General features: G+C 38.7%; 1 protein-coding gene across 1 annotated transcript; it reads right to left on the reverse strand.

The window, feature by feature from the left end:
* Window positions 1-239: 239 nt before the first annotated feature.
* FRRS1L (ferric chelate reductase 1 like) lies at window positions 240-27,035 on the reverse strand. The gene is made up of 6 exons (XM_039870744.1): window positions 26,761-27,035; window positions 23,851-23,873; window positions 13,796-13,880; window positions 11,548-11,686; window positions 8,568-8,814; window positions 240-5,798 (listed from the first exon to the last, which is right to left on the reverse strand). The coding sequence occupies exons 1-6, from the start codon at window positions 26,994-26,996 to the stop codon at window positions 5,626-5,628; spliced, it is 903 nt and encodes a 300-aa protein (XP_039726678.1). The 5' UTR covers window positions 26,997-27,035; the 3' UTR covers window positions 240-5,625.
* Between the last annotated feature and the right edge of the window lie 934 nt (window positions 27,036-27,969).

The following is a 27,969-nucleotide window of genomic DNA, read 5'->3' on the forward strand; positions in this document are numbered from 1 at the left end:
TAAATGGGATTATTATAGGCCTCCATTTACTATTTGATAAAGGTATTAAGCTGAAGTTATACATACAGATTTATTTTGCAAACTGTTTCTCTATAAGGATTTTACCTTATTACTGCCACATGATTTTCCTTTATCAAAGAAGAGATTGTCATCTTTCAAGGTCTATAACTTCAAGGAGACTTTACTAATAAAAGGATGTAAAACAAATAGAAAACCAAAAATACACCAAAGCAAAGCAATAAGGAATTATAAACTAACTTTAATTATATCAACAGGAAGAATTTTAAACCATGTTGAGAATTTATATTTTAAAGTTTAAACTAGTTAATGTATTCTAACTGTAACATAATCCTCTAAGGATAAAAGTATTTGTGATGGCAAATGGACAGAACAATCATTTAGGTAGCTTCTAGGAATATTGCTACAATTACTTTACGTAAATAGAAATGCATGTCTTTATTAGTAAGGGAGCACACATCTTAGAGTAAAAATTCACATGAGATAGGCTTATAAATATACATAAATCTCAAAATCAATCACGATTGAACATTAGGTACACAATTATTATAAAACAAATATAACCCATCAATGTCCATTTAAAGGCATAGTTTTTACAAAATAGTATTTTATAGATAATCTCAAAAAAGTATATTCATACTCCTGGAGCCAGATTGTTCCAGCATATCAGCGCATCTGTGGGAATAAGGCATATGGAAAAGCTGCATTTACTCTTCCTGGTGGCCAGGACATTCTGTGTGATGAAGTGGTAACTGCTCTAGTGACCTGGGTGAATGCCACAACTCCTGCAGCACCCCGTAATCCGAGAGAATCGCTTACTCTCCAGAAGAATGGAACTCAACAGCTATTTGCCTAATACCAAATATCCAGGGGGTTGGAAACCGAAAGCGTTAGTCAAATATCAGTATGTTTTAAGTGAAAAATCCCACAGAGATGGATGATTCACTTAAATTTTCATTCTTATTTAAAATTAGCATAGCCACGATTTTTCATGAAAAGAAACTTACAGTCATCTATTAAGTATAAAAACAAAGAAGTCCAACTTGAAACTAAATAATTGAATAACTAAATAAATAATCTAATTAAATACAAAACATGTATGGTTTGCATCAACATGCCATATACTCAGTTAACACTAGTCTTGGTTTTTTAACTAACGATATAGAAAAGTTAAACTCAACAATGATATATTACACATTCTTAACAACTCATATAACGTTAAATGGAGGAGGCAAGGCTTAAAAAAGGATCCAGGAATCCTTTCTACAAACTAAATTACTAGAAACTCAAGGGCAGTTTTGCCTGTAATACACACAATGTTTTATCTCTTGGGCTTTTAAAGAGATCGGAAACAGAAACAATCTTGGCAAAGACCATCAAATAAAATGGTCATGGAGTGTATATGTAGGCCTCATTGTGTATTTACAAATATGTATACAAACACCGAGAATAATCAAACTGTTCACTAAATATAACCCATTCTGTTTAGAGAACGAAGACATACAATTATATATAACAAAGTATGTACATCTCAGCATCAGACCTATAGAAGTGGTTCTCAAACATTTTTCCATTATGATATACAAGGTAGATGCCATCGTCACATGAGTAAAATATTCCTGTGGGTATAGCGAATTTTGATAAAACTTTAAGAAAAACTGTCTACAGGGAAATATATTACTCTGAAACATTGTAATCCCCACCAGGAAGAGCAATGCAACAGTAAATGTCATTCATTACTGCCATAGTTAAGGTTAAACAAAATTGCTGCTTACTCAGCTCTGACTTAACTGCCATCTCTTTTGCCCCAATTCTGAACAACAGATTAGAGCGGAAGTGCATGGGAATGCCATCATTGAGACAATAAGTCAACCATAATTTATTTAAACAAATTATTCACTAACTTCAATATTTTTACAATTAACCAGTAATACATTACTGGTAGTGTACTTTACAACTGATCACAACACATAGATGTATCTCTTAGCTGAGAGCAAGTGTGGGAAAACTGTAGCCCACAGGCCATATCCAACCTGCCACCTATTTCTGTAAGGCCCACAAGCTAAGAATATTTTTTTAGATGTTTAAATGTTTTGATTAATCTAAAGAAGAATATTTGTGACATGTAAAAATTAGATGAAATTCTAATTTCAATGTCAATCAAGTTTTATTGGAACACGGCCATGCTTATTGGTTTACTATTATCTATGACAGGGTTGAACGGCTGAAATAGAGACCACGAAGCCAAAAATATTTACCATCTGGCCCTTTCTATAAAAAATTTGCTGACCACTAGGCTAGAGCTAGGAATGACACACAACCTCAGTGGTAGTATTATTTTTTTTTAACCATTAAAAGCACTAAAATGATTGGCTGATAGAAAGTAAAATGTGCCCCTTTCCCCAAATGAAACTATAAAGAGTCCTCTTTTTCATTGTAAATTACTAAAGGGGAAAAAAGGAATCACCTGGTTAATTTGAGTGTGGATAGTGGGTTCCGTTTAATACAAGCTTTAATGAATGTGGATGAAGACATGAATGTGTAGGAAATCATATCACCTCCTTAGGCCTCAGCTGCCCTTTTACAAACTAAGTGCACTGGAGTAAATGGTCTCTAAAGTCCTTGCCAGCACTGGTCATTTACGCCAAGTAACTAGTCTGTTTTTTCAACTGTAAAATTGGATTAGTAATAGAATCTACTTCCTATGTTGTTGTGAGGATTAAATGAGTTAATCCATGTACAGTGCTTACAACAGCACTAATTACATATAGCAGGCATTATTGTTCTACTCCAGCCATTTACAAAAAGACACTGGTTAGGTATTTCCCCTGTAACAAGAACTATGTTAGAAAATGGAATACAGAGATAAAATAGAAGTTGATTCTCTTATATTAGGTAAGAATGAATGAAATTGGAGTCTACAGAGTTTTAACTTCAGTATATCTATAAATTGATGATTCTCCCAGACAATGGTTAAAAGCTGTTCTGCATCCTTGGTCTGTAGATTCTTATTTCTGAACAATGATTACTATTAAAAATGTCAACTATGTTTTGTCGGGCAAAACAGCAGTTGTTACTAATGATCTTCCTATTTACATTTCAAAAGATAAATTCAGTATTTGCTAAAGAGATGATTTACACTTCAATTACAGGTGGAAGAATGTAAAAACGTTGACCAATCTGACAGTGTCTATGAAATACAAGTATTCTGAACCAAACTTGCCAAAGAAGTACAGTTTCATTTATTTATTCATTCAACAAATGTTTGCTGAGTATCTACTATGCAGTAGTATCTGTTACAACGATGAGTTACAAGAAATGGTCCCTGCATTAGGGAGTTAGCAGGAAGGATGAGCCAGCAATTACAGTAATGTATGGATAGGGAAGCACATATGGGGGAGTCCAGGGTGCTATGGAAGCGTTTGGCAGGGATCTAAACCTACCTAGTCCACGGGGTTGGAGGAAGAAATGCTTTCACAGGAAGCGAAAAATGTTTGGGCACAGGGAACATGAGAGGTGAGATAGCAGGTCTGAAGAAATGAGAGCAGTTCAGTCTTGCTAAGTCATACCCAGTGAGGGGTGGTGACAAAAGATTATATTGGAAGTAATCAAAGTGTTTGCATTTTACACTAATGGCAGTGAGAAATCATTGAAAGTTCTAAGCACAAGTATGCAAAACTGGTAATCAAAGTAGAAACAATTCCTGAAATAATTACTTGACTTGAAATGTAAGTAGAAGGAAAATCCATTAATTTATCCCTTCCCTGCCAGCTACAGAGACTAGCTGAAGTGTCCCTTTAGTTTTAACCTATTTATAGCTGAAATATTATACACACAAGAGAATGAAATATTTTCTTTCTTATAATAAAAAAATAAAAATATTTTCTTTCTTATTTACAATGTGGGTGACTGCATATTTAGTATCTTCACTACTAAACAACCACTACAGCTTAGAACGTGATGCACAGGCCATCCTCAGCCACAACAGAAGAGGGTTTAGTTATGAGCAGATGGTAGGTGGGACCAAGGACTTGAACCAGATGTCTTGAGTTTGAATCCTACCCAGTTCCATTGCTCGGCTGACATCATCTGACTTCCCTCCATCTGCAATGAAGATTATTTCTCCTAAGTCCCTCAGACGTGCTTGGCGAACTGTGCGATGTTGCAGAATCTCAGTGTTTTCCTTATTTTTGTTCAGTTCCAGAAGAATCTGGAAAGCTCTCTCCATAGCTGGACTTTCACCTTTGACATGAATTCCAAGGATGGCATTAGAAATCACAGTCTCCAGTGTTATTTAATAAAAAAAAAAAAAAAAAAAGACAACCCATAAAGTTGGACCCGGCTTTAAAGGAATTGGTGGGGCGGGGTGGCGGCCAGGCAAGCCACAGGACTCCAGACCTCTACAATGGAAATGCCTCAGCAAAATAATCATCTCCTTAGATTCTCGTCTTCTAAATGGGCTATTAACACAGACATTTGGAACAAAGGAAACTTAGGGTTTCTTTGAAAAAAAAGAAATGCATTAAGTCAAAGTATTATTATAAATTATGCTGACTGCCAATCCAATTTACAAGTCTGAACAAGTCTGAATGGATAATCTAGCTGAATTCAATTTACAGATCATTTTCCATTTTCTAATTAAAAAAAAAAAATCTCATCTGTAAAACGTTTCTACTCCAAATTTCCACAATCTCCAAAAATGTTGATTTATTATCAAAACGCCTTAAATTTTTATTAAGATGATTTGAATATTATATTACGTATTTAATCATAGTATATGCTGACTCTGACAAGAAAATTAGCTGTAACCACAGATGAATACCTTAATTTATAAAATACAGTGGTAGAAGGGTCCAAATTCTAATTGCTAAGAATGCCCACATTTTTATTATTAACATAATTTTACATCTTCAGGAACACTCAGCTGTTTCTAATCTTTCTAACAACAATAAAAAATGTTTTCTCATAAGCTATTCACTAATTGAGAGGAAGTTTCAAATAAATATGAACCATTTCATCTCTTTAACCTCCTCCATTTTCCCCATCAGCTGTATAAAGTACTCAAAAGCATTTAAGCTTTGTGGAAATTTGCCTGAAAGGCTGACTTTGAGCTAGGGCCATCCAGTGAAGTTCTCTTTTGTAATATTCGAAGTAAGTCTCCCGAGCTATAGTTGGAAAAGTAAAGGCTGTTTAGAGACATGATTTCTGTGCCTTGCTCTTTTTTCTACCTTGCTCTGTGTTAAGTGACAAGTAGCCATGACTACATGGCATGTGAGTCACAAAAAGGCAGCCTTCCTGGGTCTCAAGTCCCATTCAGTAAGACAGCAACAATAATTTTCATCAAGCCAACTCAGAGATGTGAAGCTCAAATAAGAAAACTTATTTGAAAGTGCTTAGAAAAGTTTTAAGTACTTTCCAGAGGTATGGGGTCATTATTAAACTATCCTCTTTGATTAGAAAAGAAGCTTGCTTTTTCTTCCGAAAAGCTGAAATCATGAGTCTTTTTTTTTTTTTAAACAACAGAAGCTAAAATTAGACTGCATAGTCTTTAAAAATATATGCTAAAGATTTTCTAATCCATTTAATGTGTTGGCTTTGCAGCTGTAATTAAGGGGTTCCCATCAATAAGTAGAAGGTCAGGGCAACAATGAGAAGCAAACAAAACGGAGAGGAGAAGGTCTGATAGGCAGCTGATGGCATAAAAATGTCTTCATACTTGTAAATACTGACAACACGCTCTGATGCTGGTGGTGAGTCTATATCGTGTCGCGTGATAGACCCTTTAAGAAATAAAAAGGGGCAATCAAAAACAGCACAGATTTAAAATGATATATACAAACAGCATAAAAAGTAAAGCCTTTAGTTCAGAATACATAAGTAGTGATTATATCTGGAAATCATGTATTAGAGTTATCAGAATTCCCTATAACTGTACATATAACGGAGAAGATAGAAATTAGTTAGATTTATCCAAAAAGACTGGTTCTCACAAATATGCATACTTCCTACCAAAACAATGCGATTAGTCTCTCCATGGCACCCCAGTTTTAAGACTGCTACTTACTATTGAATGAATATCTGCTTTTAAGGTCTCTAATGAGTTTTATCTTATTAATGCCAAATGGAAAACTATATTTTGATTTCAAAGAGCAAGAGCTACTTATATTTTTCCTCAAATATGCATTTTATATATGGATTATTAACAACTCCTGACCACACTAGACTCCCTTACAGATGGAAGCCTCTTTCTCATTGTCTGTGGGACATAAAGAGGTAGCTCGCCCAGGCCAAACCAGAGAGCATGGTGTGTGTGTGTGTGTGTGTGTGTGTGTGTGTGTGTGTGTGTGTGTGTGTGTGTGTGTGTGTCTTTCTTCTGGCACAGTGGGATGAAACGGTGCAAACAGTAGGAAGATTAAGATACCAAATAAATATTTAGGCAGGATACTTTTTTTGACCTGGTTAGAAGTGGGAAGAAGGAACGGCTATGTGTAAACGATATTTAATAAGTTGACATTGATTAGAGGTGCCTGACCTCCTGATCCATATGAATATCCATATGGGTATAATCTATATGAAACTTGGGTTAGGGAGAATAAGGCAGATGAAATCAGAGCAAAGGTCTCCTTGGAAATAAGCTCAGAGTGATGGTTGTTAAGGTCCTGTCTGCTCAGGAAGCCATGCTGAACTTGATGTGTCACTTCCCTGCTCCGGCATCCATGCTGGCTCCTGTTAGCATAAATCAAACTCCTTAGGTTGGCACAAAGATTTTTCTCTCAATAGATCCCACTCACCTCTCCTACCTAACCTCACTCGTTGGTCACCTACATAGATTCCTAGGCTTACCCAAGCACCTCTAGTTCATGCATGCCTTCCTCGAGGAAAACCTAATCCATACCCTCCTTCGCCTTGGCTCAAAGCTTATCTCCTCTGAGAGACCTTAAGGAGATGAAGAGTTTTGATCAACAGAGAGGTGTTGGAAAGGCACTAAAAAAACAGGAGAAGTGCCAGCCTCTATACCAGGATAGGAATGTGCCTGTTTTGTTTGGAGACACTGAGAAGAACAACAGAAGTCCTGAGCAATTTTATCAGGCAAGGCAGGGTCCGATTTGGAGAGGGCCTGGAACAGCGGGCTATTATGCCACACATGTAAGAAGCACAACACTTTCCAACTGGAAAGCAGTCTTAGATACTTGTTTTCATTTAATCCACATAATAATCCTATGAAGTCACTATCATTATTATTCCCATTTTAGATACAAAGAAATTGGAATGCAGAATTTAAAGGCTAGATATAGCTACCAAGGGGCAAAACCAATGCACAAACTCAAAGTTTTAGATATCAAATCTCATTGTTTTAAATGAGTTCATTTCTCCAAGCTGAGATATAATTTATTTCCCAGGGTATTGAAAGTACTCAAAAGATATAATTGCAGATCCACTGTTGGTAGTCAGGGAAATAAGCAAATGGGGAAGATGTCACAAATCTTAAGGCATCCGAATATTTTCCCAATTAGAAACAGGCAATAAATATATATACATATTAAATCTCCAGACCAATCAATGGAAACAATTTAAAGCAAAAAAGATTAGATTAGGCAATTAGATAGTTGATAAGCATACAGTAAAGAAAGATGCAGCTCTCAGGAACCAGAATAATTCTCCTACAAGGATTGTTAATAACTTACTTCCATTCTTGGTCAGGCCATTAGGCTGATCAACCTGGGGGAATGCTGAAGATATAGTGTAACTTGATTTTAGCAGCCTCTAAGGTCTCATGATATCCTTGGGTCTTTGGTGGGGAAATGCTGAAGAGCCTTGCTGCTTGAAGTGAAGTCATCAATGGACCAGCATCAGTAGGAAGCTTGTTAGTAATGCATAACCTCGGGCCCCACCCTAGACTTACTGAAACTGCATTTTAATGATGTATCCAGGCAATTCATGTACACATTAAAACTGGAGGAGTAATGAGCTAAATTATAGGATAGTTTGGTGGATTTGTGATCACCAGAATAGTCATAAAATGAGCACTAATGAAACTTTTGGTGTCAGTCTCTAGAGAAGTCTCCAAAATGCTCAGTATTTTTATATTTAGAGCATAGGACCTAAGAGTACTCACTGACTTTGGAGTCAGACAGATTTATAATTGAATTTTAGTTCTCCCATTAATTAGTAGTATAGCCTTGAGCAAGTTCCTTAATCTCTCTAAAATGCAGATAAGAATACCTATACCTCTCAATGATGGGTGAAAAGTAAATGGGAATGTGGTAAAAATTAAATATAGCCCATATCCCACATATAGCAGGCATATGATCTGTTTCATTAAGCATTCAGCTCATCATATGTTATCTTGTACTATTCTAGCTATGCATGTGTATAACTTGTCCATTTGTATGTCCATGTGTATAAGTCCAATATAACATTCTAAAGGTAGGATCATATCTTTTTCTTTTATATTATCCAAAGTGCTTATCATTTTCTTGCCCAATCAATAATGAACACAAGCACAATGGTGTCTGGTGTTTAAGCCAGATGCCAAAACGTAAGCTTACCCTGAATGGCTGGACCCCAAGCAAACAGATAATACCAACTCAAATGCAGATCAACAATTGTTTCATCTCTGGGGACGTTCACAGGGCGTTTAAATCTGCAGGTGACTCGATTGTTCTCAAAGACTCCTTCTTCATCTCTGGCAGGATTTCTCTGAATCTCCTTTGCCCACTGGCCTACATTATAGAAGTGCTGTATGCGGACCCTGCCATTGTCATCATGGACACAGGCCATGACATCGTCACCACCCTAACGTGAAAAATGATAAAGAGAAAAGTCAAAGGTGCATCTTTCACAAATTTTTCTGCTAGAAAGAAATTTCACTTAGAAATGTATATTCCATTAGCTCTGTAATTTGAAATCCCACCCCCCGCCCAAAAAAAATTATTTTAAATGCTGTTAAAAAGCTTTAACCAAGTTACCAAAGTTAACCTCACAACAGCTGATAGCAAGTGCCTCTGGATATGATGTTCCATGAAAAATACACTACCAGCTATCTAGTATTCTCGTCAAAAATGACAATGTGGATGGAACTTGAGATAATCATGCTAAGTCAGAAAAAGTTGAAAACCACATGATATCACTTAAATATGGGATATCAACCTAAGAGCAACAAACAAACAGGACAAACAAACAGAGACTCATGGCCATGGACAATAGACTAGTGGTTACCAGAGGGAAGGAGGTGAGGGAGGAGGAGGGAGGTACACGGGGTAAAAGGGGTCAAATATGTGGTGACAAAGAAATCTAACTATGGGCGCTGAACACACAATGCAATATATATTATATATATGCCTGTTGTTGAATTGTACACCTGAAACTTACTGGATTTTGTTAACCAATGTCGCCGGAAAAAAAATTAATTAAAAGAAAATCCATAAACTGATGTAATCATGAAAAAGCAATCAGACAAATCCAAATTGAGGGTCATTCTATAAAAAATCTGTCTTATAACCTTCAAAAAGAGCAATGTCATGAAAGATGAAAAAAATTAAGAAACTATTTCAAAATAAAAAAGACTAAAGATACATAACAGCTAATTGTGTTCCCAGACAGAATCCTGGGTCATAAAACCGAAATTTTCATAAAGCATAGTATTGGGACAACTGGAAATATTTGAAAATGGAGAGTGTATTGGATAATAGTGTCAGATCAATGTTAAACTTCCTGAATGTAATGAATAAATTGATTTAATCTCCAAAGTTTCCAGAAAATAATAAACATGATAATAAGTAGTAGCAGTAGAGAGATGAAGCATGTGTGGCAAAATGTTACCATTTACAAAAAAGTTCTGAAACCAGAGAGTGGTGATGGTTGCACTCTGTGAATTGATGACACTGAATTGTACACTTCAAAATGGTAAAAATGGTGGATTTTATGCTGTGTACATTTTACCACAGTAAAATAGTTATCATTTGGTGAATCTAGGTGAAGCATTTAGGTTGTACTATCCTTGCAGTTTGTCTGTAGGTTTAAAAAATTTTCAAAACAAGTCAAAAAAGTCAAAGGTGTTCATCAATCATAACACATGTACCACTCTGTGGGGGAATGTTCATAATGGTGGGGGCCATATGTGTCAGGGGGCAGGGGGCATATGGAAATTTTCTGTACCTTCTACTGACTTTTGCTGTGAACCTAAAAACTGCTCTAAAAAATCAAGTCTAATAAAAAATTAATAAGGCAACATTTTTTAAAAAAAGTTAAAGGTTATTAAAAGGGGATCCATTTTGCTTTCCTTTTCCTATGCATCAGGTTTTGAAAAAAAAAATTACCTGTGCTTCTTGGAATAATAGGAGAAGAAAAGAAAGATCTATATTCTAGGTAGCAAAATGTCAAACATAAAATTTGAATGCTCCTCACTCAACCTCCCTTCTCTGTGCCTCTTAACCTTAATAGTTGCGGCTATGAGTACCAATGCATCCCAGGGCAGGAGACGGTCAACTGCGATGCAAGCCAGCTTCTGGTCATGGCACACACCTGCTGTTTCTCCTACTGCCTGGACTGAGAATTGATGGAGGCTCGTCTCGTGATGACCTGTCCAAGAACAAAGCCCCCGGAGCTCTGTCTGTTTGGACTGTTCTCTCAGTCTCTTCCTACCACCTTCCTACAACCCATGCCCAATTCATTGGCAAAATCTGTCTGCATGTCCTTCAAAATCTGAGCAGAGGTACAGAGAGAGGCAGGAGTAGGAGATGGACAGCTGCCTGGGTTCCCAATGCCCTGCTTGTTCCTGATCGCAGTCTTTTTCTGAGGTCCAGATGTGTTCTTGCCCATGGATACTGTGGAAGACTGAATCACAGGACCCAATTCTTCACTTCTCTGTGGTGGTATTACACACTCACACTGTTGCAGGGCCTCTTGGGGGGATTGTACATCCCTGCCCCTTCATACTGGGCTTGGCTGTGTGACTTACTTTGGGCAATGAAATGGTAGCAGATGTGATGCAGGCGGAGGGCTGATAAGCTTGGATGGTTCTTGCACTTCTGCTTCTGCCATGAAAATAACATACTCAGATAGGCTCTGGTTCCAGAATGATTAGGAAAAAAACCTGAATCCAACTCATGGACTGAAGCCAAGCCCAGCTGAGCCCTAGATAACTCACACACATGTGAGCAAGAAATAAATGCTTACTGTCATAAACCATGTAGTTATGGAGGCTTTTCTCGCAGCATCTCTGTGGGAATAGATGATAAATACAGGTACCACGAAACACATTGTGTTCTCATAACCAACTCTTCCTTCTCTGTTTAAGTTAGCTTGATTTTTTTTTAACTTGCAACCAGAGAGTCATAACTTACATAATCATTATACTGCTTTCTTAAATTGCTTTGCTTTGCAAAAGACCATCAAATGCCAGAAATTAGCTTCTCATTGAAAAGTATCATGGTAGCTTAGAGAAACATAACCATGCCCGTTCTCTAAAATCTAAAGTTGTACAGCACACTAAAGAAAAATTTGTTTCTACCATGATGTGTATCTTACCATTTTCCTGTCTGAAGAGAATCCAACTGCTACCCAGCCATCTGTGTCTGCACTCAGCTCAAATTCCACATCAGCCCCTATCATCCTATAGCTAAGGAAGTAGTCACAGGTCTCTGCATTACAGCCCGGTTTGCCATATCTACAGGAGATATTAAAACAGACATTATTGTTTCTCCATCTATTTATTCAAAATACATTGAGAGCATCTATATATCAGGCAGGATGCTAAGCAACATTATTGAATAAATTAGATCTTTCTACCTGGCAGCTCAAAAACGTAGTTTCATTCAGTAGGGAATCTGAAGATGACCTGTTCCACTTTATCTAAATATAAACTGGGGTCCAGAGATGGCAAGAGGCTTGCCTGAGGTTGCATAGTGAGTCAGTAGCTGCAGAAGGACATGAACATGGGCCTCCAAACTCCCAGCCAGTGTTCTCTACACTATTTTAGAGTCTTTCAAATAGTAGTTATTACTGAATTATTTCTGAATCTCTTTTACAGGGAAAAATTCTCCAAGTTAATTATTTATTGTTGTTAATTAAATGTATACCAATTCTTTTTTCTTTCAAATTTGCAATTAAACTAACTCCGATTTACGAACTGAATAAAAATTAAACTACAAAACCAGGAACATTTAAACTCACAGTATTCATGTGCTAGATGACAGTTTTACTGGAAGTAAAATTCTGCTTATATGCACGTGGCTTGTCTGACTATACTGTGCAGGGGCTTTAAATGAGCATGTTCTGAATACTAAACATGACTCCACTCTCCTCCATGTTTATCTGTCTGAACTACTGCAAAACCCTTATATGTATGATGCACCAAATGAATACCTCATCTGGTATTCACTGAGCATGACTATATCATCTATTTATGAAATTTGCCTTTGTTCTATTGGGCTATTTGGTGCTAACACAATCACAAATTCAGACACTAAAGTATAGTGCAGTATAAGATGGTTTTCCAGATAATCAGATTATGGATACATTCATATTTTGAAGGAACGTCATTGAAATGAAAACACAAATTTAAATGTTCTTACAGAGCACTTGTAGATCCTTGAAGAATTGACAAGACCTAATTTGAGGAACCCTGTTTTACACCATTTTCAGAATGACAAAAAATTGTAGCAATGGGTGGGACAATCTAAACTCAGATGGAAGGTATCCGAAGAAACAAGATACAAAACTGCTATGTATTGATTAAGAAGGGAGGCAAGGAATATGCCACGAAGTTGGCAGATACTCTGGGCAGCCAAGAAGATATGTAAGCCCAAGACAACAAGAACTGGAGTAAAAAAGCTGAAAAGGGTTAAGAAAAGCTAAAGGAGAAGTAATTGGGCCAGTAAACAGGTCACCCTGAAGCCAGCAGGGCACTAAACTTCCTTCCTGTCTCAAAAATATCCCCCAATTACCAGAATTATTCATTGCTAGCCACCTTCCTCAATACTAGTATTATTGAATTTTTTTAAAAAATCCTTAGAAATGGCCTTGCAATCAAAAGAAAGCTCAAAACTCCTAAAATTCAGTTTTTTTCCCCTAAGACCTTGAGCACTGAACCAAAAAAAAAAAAAAAAAAAAAAAAAAAAATTCAGAACTTGAGTGCAGTGGCCAACAAAATCTTTACCAAAGCACAATTTGTTTCAAGAAATAAAGAATTCAGAGAAGGAGGCTTTTCCATTAAAGCAGAGCTGTCTATGTGGGAGGCCCACTGTCTACACTATTGATTTTTAACATCATGTCTTGATAGAATATTACTAATAATCTTGTAAGGACTCACTATATCTGAGATAAGCTAAATATAATAATCACTGCTTAATGACTACCAGTTAGTATCATACAGCTATCCCTAAGTCATGACTATTTGAAAAAAAAATTCAGTATTAGATATGTCTACCACTGTCTGTCCCGCCCACGCCCCTGCCAAATAAGCAGGGACATATTCAGCATCATGCAATTATTCTTCATACAGACAATTGATTAGGAGTAGACACCTGGGCCAATGGCAATACAGTCAAAAACGAACTACCAGCGAAGAATGTTCCAGTGCCAAGCGGTGTGCTAGAGCTTAAGGTCTTTAAGGCCTATTTCTGATGTAGCCATCAGAAATAGGCCACATTCGTGCAGAGGTTATGAAGGGGTATAGACTCCCAGATTAGAATGAACTGGATGCAATTTCAACATTACCATGAGAAGTAAATCAACATCTTAGTCTTAAAGTTATCCAACTCACAGATCTACCAACCTAAAGCATCCCTTAGTTTTTCCACAGTCATCCACTTTGATTTTGGCAAATGGATCCACTGGAGGAGCAGTAGGGAAAGGGTAACCTGCGCAGCGAGAATAAATAATGGTTAGGAACTCTAGTAACAACATTTCCAATGAGAATTTTTGAAAATATATTTATTATTTTGTATTGCACATGTCTAGAAATGTTTAGAGCTTCAGAAAAGGGCTCAGCTTAAGCCTAATCACCCTCTTCAAGAGGGGAGGATGCAGGGTATACATCTTTAAACTGAGCCTTAAATGTTAACTGAGACTATGTGGATTTCTCTCATTTTACAGGTAAGGAACCTAAGGCACTGACGGGACAATTTCATATGACCATTGGCTCACTACTATTCCCTGTGAGTTTAAAAATCACAGGTTTAATAAAATACTTATGCTCTAAGAGAAAAAAATTAACAATAATGAATTTATATATTTGATAAGAGGCTTTCCATTTATATACATGATAACAGCATTTTTCCATTACTGTGAACTCCTATTTTTCACTAAGCTATATATATTTTCATATCTCATTAAATTCTTTAAACACAGTTTCTAACAGCTGTCTTTTTTTTTTTTTAACATTACTTAACATCATAACACATTTAACCACACATTGAAGGGTAAGCCTGTATTATGCTTCCAGTTTGTGACAGAAATAGTTTCCTCCTAGACTGTTACTTCCATGCACATAGGAACCGAACCATGTGATTCATTGTATATTCTCTGCCCAGCATCATGCTTGACCCTGGACACAGAATAAATGATTGCAAAGTGAATAAGTAAAATCATCCATAGACATTAGGTAAATAAATACAAATTTTTTAGAATTATTCTATTAGCTTTTTTCTTTTTTCATTATCTTGAAGTAGTCTCTGTGTGATCTGTAATGTTTTTTAAATGAGGTTGGGGTTTTTTGTTTATTTTGTTCCATCAATAATACTTTAAGAAAAAAAGTTACTGAGCCACGCTTTCCTGACAGACAACTGTGCATTATAGACAGTTCATTTCTACTACCCTAGACTTTGATTCCATACTGAAATACGGCTCTATCTTTTCACCACCTTTAAGTAACTGGGCCAAATGCATTACTTTTTCTAGTTTTATGCTTATTTTATGCTAAGTTCTATATCTACTTTGGTACTATAGACCGAATCTCACCTTGAATAAATTTTCGTTTTTCTCTTAATATTTATTGAGCAATTGCTCAATGCTACAAACTATGCTAAGTGTCTTCATATATATTCGTCCTCATATTTCTCAATACAATGCTGAGGCCATTTTTTTTCTCAGCATATTTTTCCAGAAATGCAATGATTTTCATTTTTAAGACTCTATTAATGACTGACAATCTCTTGTAATGCTGCTTATGACTTAGGTTACCCATCTCCCACTATTTTTTCAAACATTATCCTATCATTCTAGAATAACACACTAGTATACAGCAGATTTCCAGCTCAATAAATGCCATCATTATTATTATTAAAATCTGTAAACTAGACTGAGAACTAATAATTATCGAGTAAGACTGTCTCCGTAAGAATGGGTTTCTAAATCCCAAATAAGAGCAAGTTTCGGAACAAGGCTTACTTGCAAATATGCTGAACTAGTTTATTAGTGTTGGCAAATGGCTTATTCCTCATGGCTTTTCTAGGACTAATTTTCTATTATCTTACATGGTTCTAAAACTTGGAATGGGAACTTGTGTTCAGTCAAATGTGTTTGGGCATCCATTTAATAACAATATTATTCTCTGGTTTGTAAGCTAATGAATAATAAAGAATTTGACTGGCCTATGTTCCTGGGAGAGATCAGGTCTTTGGAATTTCCCAGGTAATAAGACTCTCTTTATTATTCATGAGCCCCTGGAATCACACCGGAGTTTATGCTAGAGATGAGATAACTTAGGATGGGGGCTGGTCACTAGAAAGACTAACCATGTAATCAGAGGGTTGGGACTTTGAGCTAGTCCCTCCTTTGGGGAGAGGGGCTGGAAACTGAATTCGATTACATAGCCAATGATTAAATCAATTGTGCCTATGTAGTGGAACCCCAATAGAAACTCTGGATACTAAACTTCGGTGGTGCTTACCAGTTGGCAAACATATTGATGTGCCAGGAAGGAGACATGCACTGATTCCACTCTGCTTCGGGAGCCCCCCAAGACCTCACCCTATATGTATTTTTATTGGCTATTCTTCAGTTGTATCCTTTATAACAAAATTGTATTTGTAAGTATTGTGTTTTCCTGAGTTCTATGAGACATTCTAGTGAATTACAGAACCCGAGAGGGTTTCTGGGTAGCCTCTGGATTTGTAGCCAGTTGGTCTGGAGTGAGTACAGTCTTGTTGTGGACCATGCCCTTCAACTTGTGGGGTGTGTACAAACTCGGGGTCACTTATGCCAGAAATAAATTTCAGTATACCAGTTGGGGTTGGCATTAGAATATATACAGAGCAATATTACAACTTTTCCCTGGAATTAAATGATCCATTTGGCATAAAATAAGTTTGGACCATGTGCCAGTATTTAAGGTCCTCCCAGATTGCAAAATCCCCTTCATATTCCAGCACCATCATCATAAAACTTTTGCATAATTACCTTGTAAAATAATTACTTAAGTGCTTTCAGCAGAACCTGGATCTAAAGTCCAGGTTCCAGACACAATTTCTCACTATGCCAGTAGAGCTACCTTGCCATGCTATATCCACAGCTGCACTGTACTGGCCAGTCCATGATCATGCCCAAGGTCTGGAAGCACCTGGGCAGAGCAGACTAATGAGGGTCCACTCCAAATTACCATCCACCGGCCTTACGTTTATTTTTACATATGTGTGAACATATATTAAATGTTATATATATATTTAAAAATATATAGTTTGTGTATGTTTTTAATTGGCACAAATGACACTGTTGAGTGAAGCTCATCGTTTTTATTTTCCTTTGGAAATCTATCCACATATGTAAGTGTGCAACCTGTTATCACTCCTGACTGAATAGTATTCCATGATATGCATATAACACTTTCTGAAATATCCTCCTAGGTTTGGACACTTAAAGTGTCTCCAATGTTTGCTTTCTCAAATAATAAAGCAATAAACATCCTTATACATGTTTTCTGTGGACATAAGCAAGAGGTTTTTGTTTTAGTAAACTCCAGGGAGCAAGAGCTGGGTCATATTTTAATTCCACAAAGCTCCATAATATTAGTATTCATAGCAACAGCACCAGCTCACAATCCCATCAGCAGTGCCTGAAGATCCCTGTTGTTTCATACCTTTTCCTGTACTTGTTATCATCTGACAGTCTCATTTTAACTTATGTTTCCCTAGGTACTAGCAGGGTTAAACATCTCTTCATATCTGTATTAACCACCTGGATTTTCTTTTCTGTAATGTGTATATCCAGATTCTTTGCTCTTTTTATTACTTGGTTTTGGTCTTTTTCATGGGAGTTCGTGTGCGTTCCAGATATAAATTCACTGTTGGTTTCAGATGTTGCAATTTTTCCCCCTAGTCTGCCACCAATCCTACTCTTTTCTGTGATGTTCTTCCTTGGATCAAAATCTTTAAATTTGTTGTAGTCAAGGAGATAATTTTTCTTATTTTGGTTTGTGCTTTTTGTAGAGTATTGTCTAAGAGATAGATCTCCCCTCTAAAGATATGAAAATATTCCTCTACATGTTTATTAACTTTGTAGTACCACCTTTTACATTTAGATCTCACCCATGTGGAATTTTTTATATGGTGTAAGGTAGGAAATGTTTTATTTTTCTCCCTGCATTGAATCGGTTTTTCTCAGCACCATTTACTAAATACTTCATTTTTCCCTGGAGATTTATGATGACACCTCAATAATTTACTAGTTCTCATATAAACTTAGGTCTATATTTTTGTTTCATTTTGTTTTTAAAGTTCATTCGACTATTCCTGAGCCAGGACCACACTATTTTAATGACTAGGCTTTGTAACATATCTTCATATCTAGCAAGGCGAAACTATCTTAGCAATTCACAGAACTTGATTCTTCTATGTAGTGTATAGAAATCAATTTGTCAAGTTCCCTCCGACAATGCTGCCTGGTATAAAACTGCATTACATGTATAGATGGATTGGGGGATAATTAACATCTTTATAATATCAAGTTATTCCTTCCAAGATCATGGTATGCCTACCCATTTATTCATATCTTTTATATTCTTTAATAGTTTAAATTTTTTCTCCACACAGCACCAGTGCATTCTTTGTAAGGTAAAATCTGGACACTAGATTTTCGTTGCTATTTTAAATAATAGCTTGTTTTCTTTTATATTGTCTAGCTCATTTTTGCTAGAGAAGAAGGGAGCTTTTGGTTTATGTATGCTGATCTTGTTGACGGAAATCTTACTGAAGTGACTTGATTATATCTGTTTGCTGGATCTTTTCGGTTTTCTACGTAAATGTCAATATCAAAAGAGATAAAAACATACATTCACACGAAAGCTTGTATACAGATGTTCACAGCAACATTATTTATAATAGCCCAAAACAGGAAATAACCCAAATATCTATTAATTGATGAATTAATAGACAAATAGGGTATATTCATCCAGTGGAATATTATTCAGTGATAAAAAAGAATGAAGTGCTGACACATGCTACAACATCTGCTAAGTGAAAGAAGTCAGACACACAAAAAGCCATATGTTGTTTGAGTCCATTTATATGAAATGTCCAGGATATGCAAATTCATAGAGGCAGGAAGTGGATTAGTGGTTGCCAGGGACAGGGTAAAGGCGGGAATTGGGAGTGACCGCTAATGGATACAGGGTTAGTTTCTGGAATGATGGACATGTTCTGGAATAAGATGGAGGTGATGGTTGCACAATTTTGTGAAGTAATGTGTATACAACCACTAAGTTGTATACTTTAAAATGATGAATTTTCAAAATGTGAATTAAAACTTAATAAAAAGAAAGCAGAGTTTTTAAAAAGCAAGCTAACATGCATATAATAAAACAACTTTATGCCAATTCACCTGGAAATTCAAATTAAAAATTCCCTAGAAAAATACAACCAAAAACTGACTCAAGAATAAGAAAACCTGAATAATCCATCAAAGAAATCAAGTCAGTTAAAAAAAAAAAAATCTTCCAACCAAGAATGCTCCCAGCTCAGACATTTTCACCAAACATTTAAGGGATGGCTAAGGCCAACCTTAAACACATTATTTCAAAAGACAGAAAAAGAGAGAATAGTTCCCAACTCATTTTATGAGGATAAATAACTTATTAGCAAATCCAAACAAAGATGGTATGAGAAGGTAAAATTACAGCAGACTTTTACTCATGGACATAAATGCATAAGTACTATACAAAATTTTTGAAGAAATGGAAAATGATATTCCAGGAAAAGATGAACCACAAGAAAACTGAGCTGACAGATAGTAATATGAGACAAAATATAATTCAAGACAAAACATAAGGGGCAAATAATGTTATATACTGATAAAAGAAACAATAAATCAGGAAAATATAACAATAACAATATAGCTTCCAAACACATAAAGTAATAACTCATGGGATTATTTAGAGAAATAGATAAATCGACATTTGAAATTGGACATACCATTCTTGGAATTGGAAAAAAATCAAACAAATTTTAAAACTAAGACATAGATGATTTAAAATATACAAGTAATAAGTTTAACCAGATAGACTTACAGAATCCACAAATACAGAATCATTTTAATTTGAGGACCCAAGGAAAATCCACTAAAATTGACCACATACCGGAACATAAAGAAGTCAGTAAATTACAAAGAATCTATATCATACAAATATTTTCTGACTAAAATGTGATAAAATTTAAAATTAACAGAAGTATGGGGTGGGGGGAATTAGCTATGTCTGGGAATAAAGAAAAAAAAATGGCCAACATTAAATAACCCATGTGTTAAAGAGAAAATCCTGAGAAAAATTAAGACACTCTTCTAATAACCATCAAAACATTGAGTGTTTAAATATTTGGAATGGACCTAAAACAGACCTTAGAGGGAAATTTATAGCTTTTAATACACTTATCAGAAAGAAAACAAATGATCTAAGCATTCAACTAAAAATGGGAACAAAAAAGAAGGAAGTAATGCAGATCTGAATAGGAATCAATGAAATGGAAAACACACACAAATGAGGATGATTACCCAAATCAAAATTGCAAGCTCTCAAAGGATCTCCTGAACCACAGTCTCTCTGAAAATCGTCTTACTCAGGAAGGTGAGTCATCAAACCAAATCGCCTAAAGTCAAAAGAAAGAGAGAATAAAATTGCACTGCCTGTACTGCCTTCCCACATATGCCACCATGCCTGCCACCACCTGCACACCACCACCATGCTGGCACTGCTGTATGCCTGCCACCACCGCACCTGCACCCAGCCATGCATGGTTCTCTATCCTTCCTAGTGTCTTCCTGCCTCTCTTCTGAGACAAATTCCTACAGTGATGAATCCTAGACCATGGATGATGATGTGAGTTCTATTAAATTGAATTAATATGACATGAATTCAGAGCTGAGTTAAGAACCAAGGGGAGTGAGTATACAAGGCATCTGTTTTTTTTTTTTTTTTTTTTTTTGCACCAGCTTTATTAAGATATAATTCATGTAACTTACAATTCACCAATTTTAAAGTGTACCATTTGGTGGTTTTTAGTATATACACATGGTTGTGCAATCATCACCACAATCGATTTTAGAACATTTTTATTTCTCCCCAAAGAAATCCTATACCTTTTACTGTTACCCTGCAGTCCTCTCAGCTCCCCCACCCTCCAGCCCCCGGGCAACTACTAATCTTTCTGTCTCAATATTTGCCAGTTCTGGACATTTCAGGTAAATGGGATTATACAATGTGGTCTTTCGTGACTTTTTTCTTTCACTTAGCAAAATGATTCTCAGGTTCATACATGTCGTAGCATAGTTCCTACACACACACACACACACACACCCACACCATTAGTTCTGTTTCTCTGGTTAACCCTGAATAATACACTTATCCACTCTATATTTTCAAAGAATCGTTTGGTTCCCATGTAATTAATTTTTGCTATATTTTTATTATTTTATATTGTTTTCTTCTACTTTTAATTTATTCTTTCTCTTACTTCATAATTTTTGGCATTTCTTCTCTACTTATATCAGCATTTTAGCCTAATAATCAATTGCCTCCAGGGGGTTATTACACAAGAAAATCAATTTCCTATGGTTAACACTGAGCTCCTCCACCTCCCGAATGCTCTTCCTCCTCCGTTTTCTTCTATAGCAGTGAAGAATCCTTTCACTCACCCACCATCTCCCAACTCTGAGACCCGTCCTAGATTTCTCCACCTGGTACATTTACTCAGTCATCATTCCATTTATTCCCACCTTAGAAACCTCAGCCTGCCCTTGGGCGGCTATTGTACCACCTCCTATCAGATCTCCCCACCTCCCTCTACTTCTTCCACCAAGTGCCATTTTTCTAAAACAGAAATCTGAACTTGTCACAACACTGTTTGAAGCCCTTTACTGGCCTCCCTCCTGCCCCCACCATTCTGTCTCTCTTACATTTACTTGTCTCCTTAGTCTTGAGCTACAAGGGTCAGATCAGCCAGACATGGCCAGCTTCTTCTCCCCTTAGCTTTGTCCACATCCCCATTTTTTATTATTGGGTTTTTGTTTTGTTTTGTTTTTGGCTTATTCCTTTCCCTCCACTTTCCATTTTTGGTGTTTTTTTTTTCTTTTTCTCTAAAATAAAAAATTTGGATTGAAAACCCTTGGACTGTAACCCCTTCCAATAACCATTCTGTGCTGAAGAGAGATTAAAGCCATTTTTCCTCCCTTCAGATATTCCCATAATTTGAGAGGTACTTGTTTTCTTGATTGTTTTGTTTTTTTTTTCAGCTTCTCAGTGTGGTTTTGTGGTTTCCATTCTTGTCTAATTCACAACACTATTTGTTCCTTTTTTTTCAATCCCTTGAGCCTGTTCTGCCATATTCCACTGGGTGGTTAATGGCTTCTGGTTTCCTATTTATTGCCTCTAATTAATTGCTTGGATCACAGCCCTCAGGTGTTAATTTGGTACTTGATTCCTTGAAGTTTGAACCAGAAATTATCTGTTCAAATCTCTAAGAGCTATCACATCAGCTGCTTTCTCTTTTTGAACTGCCTGAATCGTTGTTTCTGCTTATCAGAGTCACATAATGAAATAAAAATGTCATGGGACGTTTTAAAATGGAAATCTCCACACACGCATGGAGTCTGTTTAGCCAAGCGTTCACCACGCCTCTCCACCACTTAGGAACCTGCGGTTCCCAATTGCCTACCCTACTCTCAAGTTCAACCATAAAATACCCCATTCCACCTGTCCCAACCCATTTCCTAGTGCATGTCAGCAGGGACCCTCCACTGCAGGCTAGCTGACGCCTTGCACACCTTATCCTGAAAGTCAACAAATTCACACAGTTCTCTGCTACTTTTTAGCTGTGTGACTTTAGCTAAGATATTTAAATTTTCTGTGGGTCAGTTTCCTTGATTCTAAAGTGGAGCTAACAGTATCTAAGTAGGAGTGTTGCTGTAAAGATTAAGGTTAATATAAATAAGGTACTTCGAATAGTGTCTGTCACAGAGGAAGCCCTTATAACAGCTCCAATTAGTGGTTTTTCTTTTTTTTGGTCTAGATTCATAGGGGATACAAAGATCAGTTAGATGCAGGTTATTTACTTTTAAAGACGTAGATTTTTTTTTGTGTGATTTGTCTCAGTTTTATATTCCTTTCTCAGTTTCAGTAAAAGATTCAGCGGTCATAAGCTATCTCCCACATGTAAACAGTATATACAGTTTCCACTTTTTCTTTTTCACTGAACAAGGTGATACTACTTTTGTTCAAACCAAAGTATACATGAAGAGATCTACAGGTGAAAAAAAAGTGTGTGTGTGTGTGTGTGTGTGTGTGTGACCTTTTTTATTCTCAGACAGTGAATGTCTACGCACCGCCATCACAAGGGAAAAAGCACTGAAAAATCTGCATCCCAAATGTTTATCTGCATACAATATATGATGGATGTAGGAAGAATATAAGCAAATGAAAGAACCTCTGCCCTTTCCCTGCAAGCTCTGTCTTCTCTCTACTGCCTTAATAGCTCTTTCCCAAGACAGACAAAATAGTAGTCAGAAACTCATTGATTAGACCACGTTTTACAACTGGTCAGATCACTGTGGCTTAAAGATAAGAAATCATGAATGGTGTTCCCCTACTCCTTTCTAGGCAGGTTGTGGCCCCAAGGGAAAGCCATCTGCCACCATCTGTGTGGCTGTGGTAAGAGTCAGAGTCTCCACCTCAGACCCGGCCTGCAGATCTTAGCAGCAGGCCGAAGAGAGCAGGAAGCTTCACTGGGACCTTAACCCTAAGCCAACACCCGGCTCAGCTTTTTTCAGAGAACCCTTAGAATAGGCTATTTGCCATTCTGTCAATCTATCATACAGATTCTGGGTTGAGAACCTCAAGAGAAAGAGAGATGAATGGTAGGATTCAAGCACTAAGACCTTATTGAAACTCCTGAGAGCAAAAAGGGTCAGGGCAGGATTAGTGTGCTGTGGGAGAATATCCTTGCCTAGTGGCAGGGGATGGGGCGCGACAATCAGGGAAGGCTCACTGAAAGAGGCGGCATTTGAGCTGGGACTGTAAAGATGAGTAGTATAGGAAAGACTGTGGGAACCCCTAAGAATTCCGAAAACTAGCATATGCTAGTTAAACCAAAGCATAATTTAAGTTAAAAAATGAACAGATTAGGAGATGATTAGAGATACCAAATCAGCCAGTGTACAGCCTCTGGCTTTGGGGGGTTGTGGACAATCTGGACACTGGAGACATGGTCTCTGCACAAAGTGAATAATGGTCAGGGAGCCCTCCCACAGTTTTGGTGAACTCTCCATCTCTATCCCCATTATTCTAATTCCCCTTTTCTGATTTCCTATCACTAAGCTATCTTTTTATTAAAAACTCAGTTTCTTGGCTACTTTGACCCTCAGAATAGGGTAACCTGCAGAGAAGAAACAACTAGAAAAAGACATCCCCATTTGTATTGATAGAAAGAATAATTTAAAAGTACTATTTCCACCTCTTCACTTGCCACTTCTTACCAAATCAGTCAGGCTCCCTCGTTCCTGCTCCACTGAATTCATCCCAAGAGAATCCACCCATTGCTTGTCGTTTCCTGAATCTGACTGTTACTTTGAGTCTTCATGCTCTTAGGCCTCACGATGGCATGGGACACTGCTTCCAGACATCCTTTTTTCCTTTACTTCTGGCTGGGACACCCTGCCGGGACATTTCCTGGTTCTCTGTCTCCCTCTCTGGCAGTACCCTTTGAAGGCAGTGTCACTGATTATTTCTAAGGATCTTGGGAATGTCTCTATTCGAGACCCACAGGGCTAAAGCCAGGCCCAGGGTAATCTAGTGGAGGTGCTGCCCCTGAGAGGCTCATCCCACAAACATCCCACCAGCACCCACCAGATGGTTATAGGATGAGCGTATGAAGATAAGTGAGCTGGTCAGAGAGGAGAGGGAAAAAATGGACAGTGAAATCTCAGGGCGAGGGATGGGGAGGAGTGAGAGATGGTTGTAAAAGGAAGTTGGGCCAGAGAAAAAATTCCAGATGAAGCAGTTAAAGCTTCATAGAGGGAGATGGTTGGAACCATTGCAGATTTTTGAGGGTTATAGCCGAGCTTCAGGTTGTACATGCAGAATGGGTAAGAGGGGCAAGCAGACAAACTAGGTATCTGTATGCACATGGCATGCCTTGTTGCCCCTGTACGGTCACCTCACCTAAATGCCCATCCTCTCTGTCTCACCAAAGTCTTTCACACTTCCTGGCTAACTCTATAAAGCCTTTGTTATGGCTGCAGCCCATCCACGTTCATAAAACTGTCTGGACTATACAACTAACTTCATTCTCTCTGCATATACAAATTGACATGTAGCATTTGAACTTGTTCTCCATTTGCTAAGTCCATGTGCCCAATGAGAATATATAAGCTTTCATGTGCCATGTCTGAGTCACCTGGCAGTGTGCTAGGCTGACTATGAACAGAATAAATACATATTAGATGCTTTCAGAAGCAGATGGACTTTGGCATATTTACTCTCTTCTAGAGTGACAGATTTTACTTCTGCTTGTTTTCCTCCCACCCACCATCGACTCCTTCTCCCTGGCCACGTGGCTGCCCAACTAAAAGACTACATTTCCCAGCCTCCCTTGCAGCTAGGTCATAAAATTATATTCTTGCCAAAGGAAAGTGAATGGCAGTGATCTGTGCAACCAGCCTAAAAAGAAACTGCTTGTCCTTAACCTCCTTTCTTTCTCCTTTCCTCAAGCTTGAACAAGGACATGCAAACAACTCAACTTCCATACAGATGAGGACAAAGCTGTAGGGGATGGTGGAGCAAAACTATGGAAGAAACCTAAGGTTCCTGAATGACCTTGTGGAACAGAGCTGTCCCACCAGCCCAGACCAGCCAGGCTCATGTGAGAGAAAAACAAACTATCTTATTTAAGCCACTGTACGCTGACATCTGTTTCAGCAGTTAAGCCTCGACTGAACTAAAATATTTCCCCAAATCCATTCTCTCCATCTCGTTATTACAATAATTCCAATTTTTGAATTGGGCATATTATTTCCCAGCTAAACGTCTATGTTTCCAAGCCTCTTGCACCTATGAGTGACCACACGACTAAGTTGTGGCAAATGAAGTGTAAGTAGAATTGTTATATGGGACTTCTGAGTAATCTCCTTATAGTCAGTGACCTTCTTCTTCTCACTTCCTCTTTTCTACTGCCTAAAAAGTGAGTAATGGCTGGAGATCACGCAGCTATTCTGGACCATGAAGTTACATGCTAAGACTTATGAAGAAGCAGAAGACCAGGATCCAGTGTCTCAGATGACCAGTTCTGGACGGCCTACTGCTAGATTTCTTTACATGACAGAGAAACTTCTATCTTATTTAAACTAGTAATGTTTGTTTGCTGTAGGTGGCTAAACCTAATCCTAAGTACTAAGTAAAAGATACATCCGACATCCTATTATTTACTGGGACACACAACATTTCAAATCCTAACTTTTCTTTCTTTTCTTCCTTCCTGCCTTTTTTTCCTTTTTTTTTTTTTGATATCCTTCTTAGCAGAAAAAAAGGAAATCACTACTTTCCAACTTGCAGAAAAAAAAGAGGCCACTTTCTATTTCCTCTGAGCAGAATCAGCTTGGCTTTTGTGTTCACTGAAGCAGCGCTACAGGAGGGGTTCTATGGTTGACAAAACCACAGTCTCTGGGCCCGGCAGGCCCCTACAATGGTGGCTCACACTAGGGGACCATAACATGCATGATAACAGAAAAGAACTGGGTTGGAAATAGGCAAGGAAATGTGACCCAGCTCTGATGGCAGGGCAGTGAGCACAAACGGAACACTAAGAGGTTAGGGCGCTTGCCATTATAAATCTAGGTCAACACGGACAGGGAGGAAATAAGGCAGCATCTCTTTTTAAGTCGGGATTTCTGCTTCCCACCAGCTGCTCTGATATCACACACCCCATGCCAGATGGCGGCCTCCTCCCCTAACGCCCCCTGCCCACAACCCCTTGGCAGAAAGCATGCAGGCCAGATGCTGAAAACTGGGGGAGCCCTGACCTGTCCGCAGCTTTGTAGAACTTGGCTGACTACCTCCTTCTCCGGGCCTCAGTCTCCCCACCTGTAAAGCGGGCGGCGGGTGGAAGACGCTGAAAGCTCTTCAGGCCCCTTTCTCCAGTTGCATGAGGGTCTGAACCACGCGCTCTCTGTCCCCGCCAGAGCTGCCTCCATTCGCATCCTCATCAATTCCCCGCCTCCGCCCCCCAAGTCACCCCTCGGCCGCCTCACCCCCTCCCGCAGCCTCACCTCCTCGACAGGTAGCGCAGGTCGTAGAACTCCCCGGCGAAGGTGCCGTAGGAAGAGTCGTGGCGCGGGACCGCCTCTTCGGTGCCCGTGTCTCCCCGCACGCGGCCACGGGGTCCCCGGCCCCCCGGGCCCGCGCCTTCGTCCGCGGGGCTGGCGGTGCAGGCGGCGGGCCCGGCTACCAGCAGCAACAGTAGCGGCACCCAGGCCCCCGGGCTCTGCCCCGCGGGCCGCGCCATCGCTGCGCACCGATCCCGCAGCCAGGCCGCTCGGGCCGCAGCGGGGGCGCCGCGGGCGCGGGGCCGGGACTTCGCCGCCTCTGCCGCCGCCGCCGCCGCCGCCAGCACGCGCCGATCCGCCCGCAGCCCGCGCAGCCGCGGAGCCGCCCGCACCCGCCGCCTCCCGGCCTTGGTCTGCGCATCCTCGCTTGGACCCAAAGCCTCCCCCTCTTTCTAGCATCCTCTACTCCCGCAATCTCCTTCCTAGCCGCCTCCTTTCCTCCGTCCTCTCTCCCTGTCTTCCCATTTCTCTTACTTCCGTGCACGAGTCTCCCACTGACACTGTAAGATTTGGCCCTTACAGACTCTTGCTACTCAGAATGTGGTCCTCGGACCAGCAGCATCACTGTCCCCAGAGGGCTCGTTAACATCACTAAATCTCGCCCCACTGCAGACACACGGATCAGGATCTGCATTTTAGCAAGATCCTCAGGAGACCCTAATGTGCTTTTGAGAAGTGCTCCCCTGGAGGGTTTTCCTTGGACATGCCTTCTCAGAATTGCTGCTTCCCCCACCTTGTTCCAGCACTTTTGGTTTATATAAAGCACTTACTATACCCATTATGTCTTGGGATCATCACAGAAAGAACTTGAAAGAGCAAGATCTCCCCTTTAAAGACAGGTAAACTGAAGTGCTTAGAGTTAGAGGAAAAGTAGAACCCAGCTCTTTGGGCTGAATTCATCTACTTCTTCTCCAGATTTTGGGAGAGTGTAATCAGCAGAGGCCGCCGGTGCCTTTACATTACCTGCCCCTTTCAACACTGGGCAACTGGTTTACTCTTTTTCCCCACAGCAAGCACACACAGGCCCTGGTAGGTCCATACCGTGTCTGATAGTCAAGCTGAATTCTCTGCTTTCTCAGATTTATTCCTGCCACTTGCAATTCACTTTGGTTGATTACTCAGCCATCCATTTGTTCACCACAAGCACTTACT

Source organism: Pteropus medius, unplaced genomic scaffold (genome assembly GCF_902729225.1).
Source record: "Pteropus medius unplaced genomic scaffold, Ma_sr-lr_union100, whole genome shotgun sequence".
In the NCBI taxonomy this organism is placed as follows: domain Eukaryota; kingdom Metazoa; phylum Chordata; class Mammalia; order Chiroptera; family Pteropodidae; genus Pteropus; species Pteropus medius.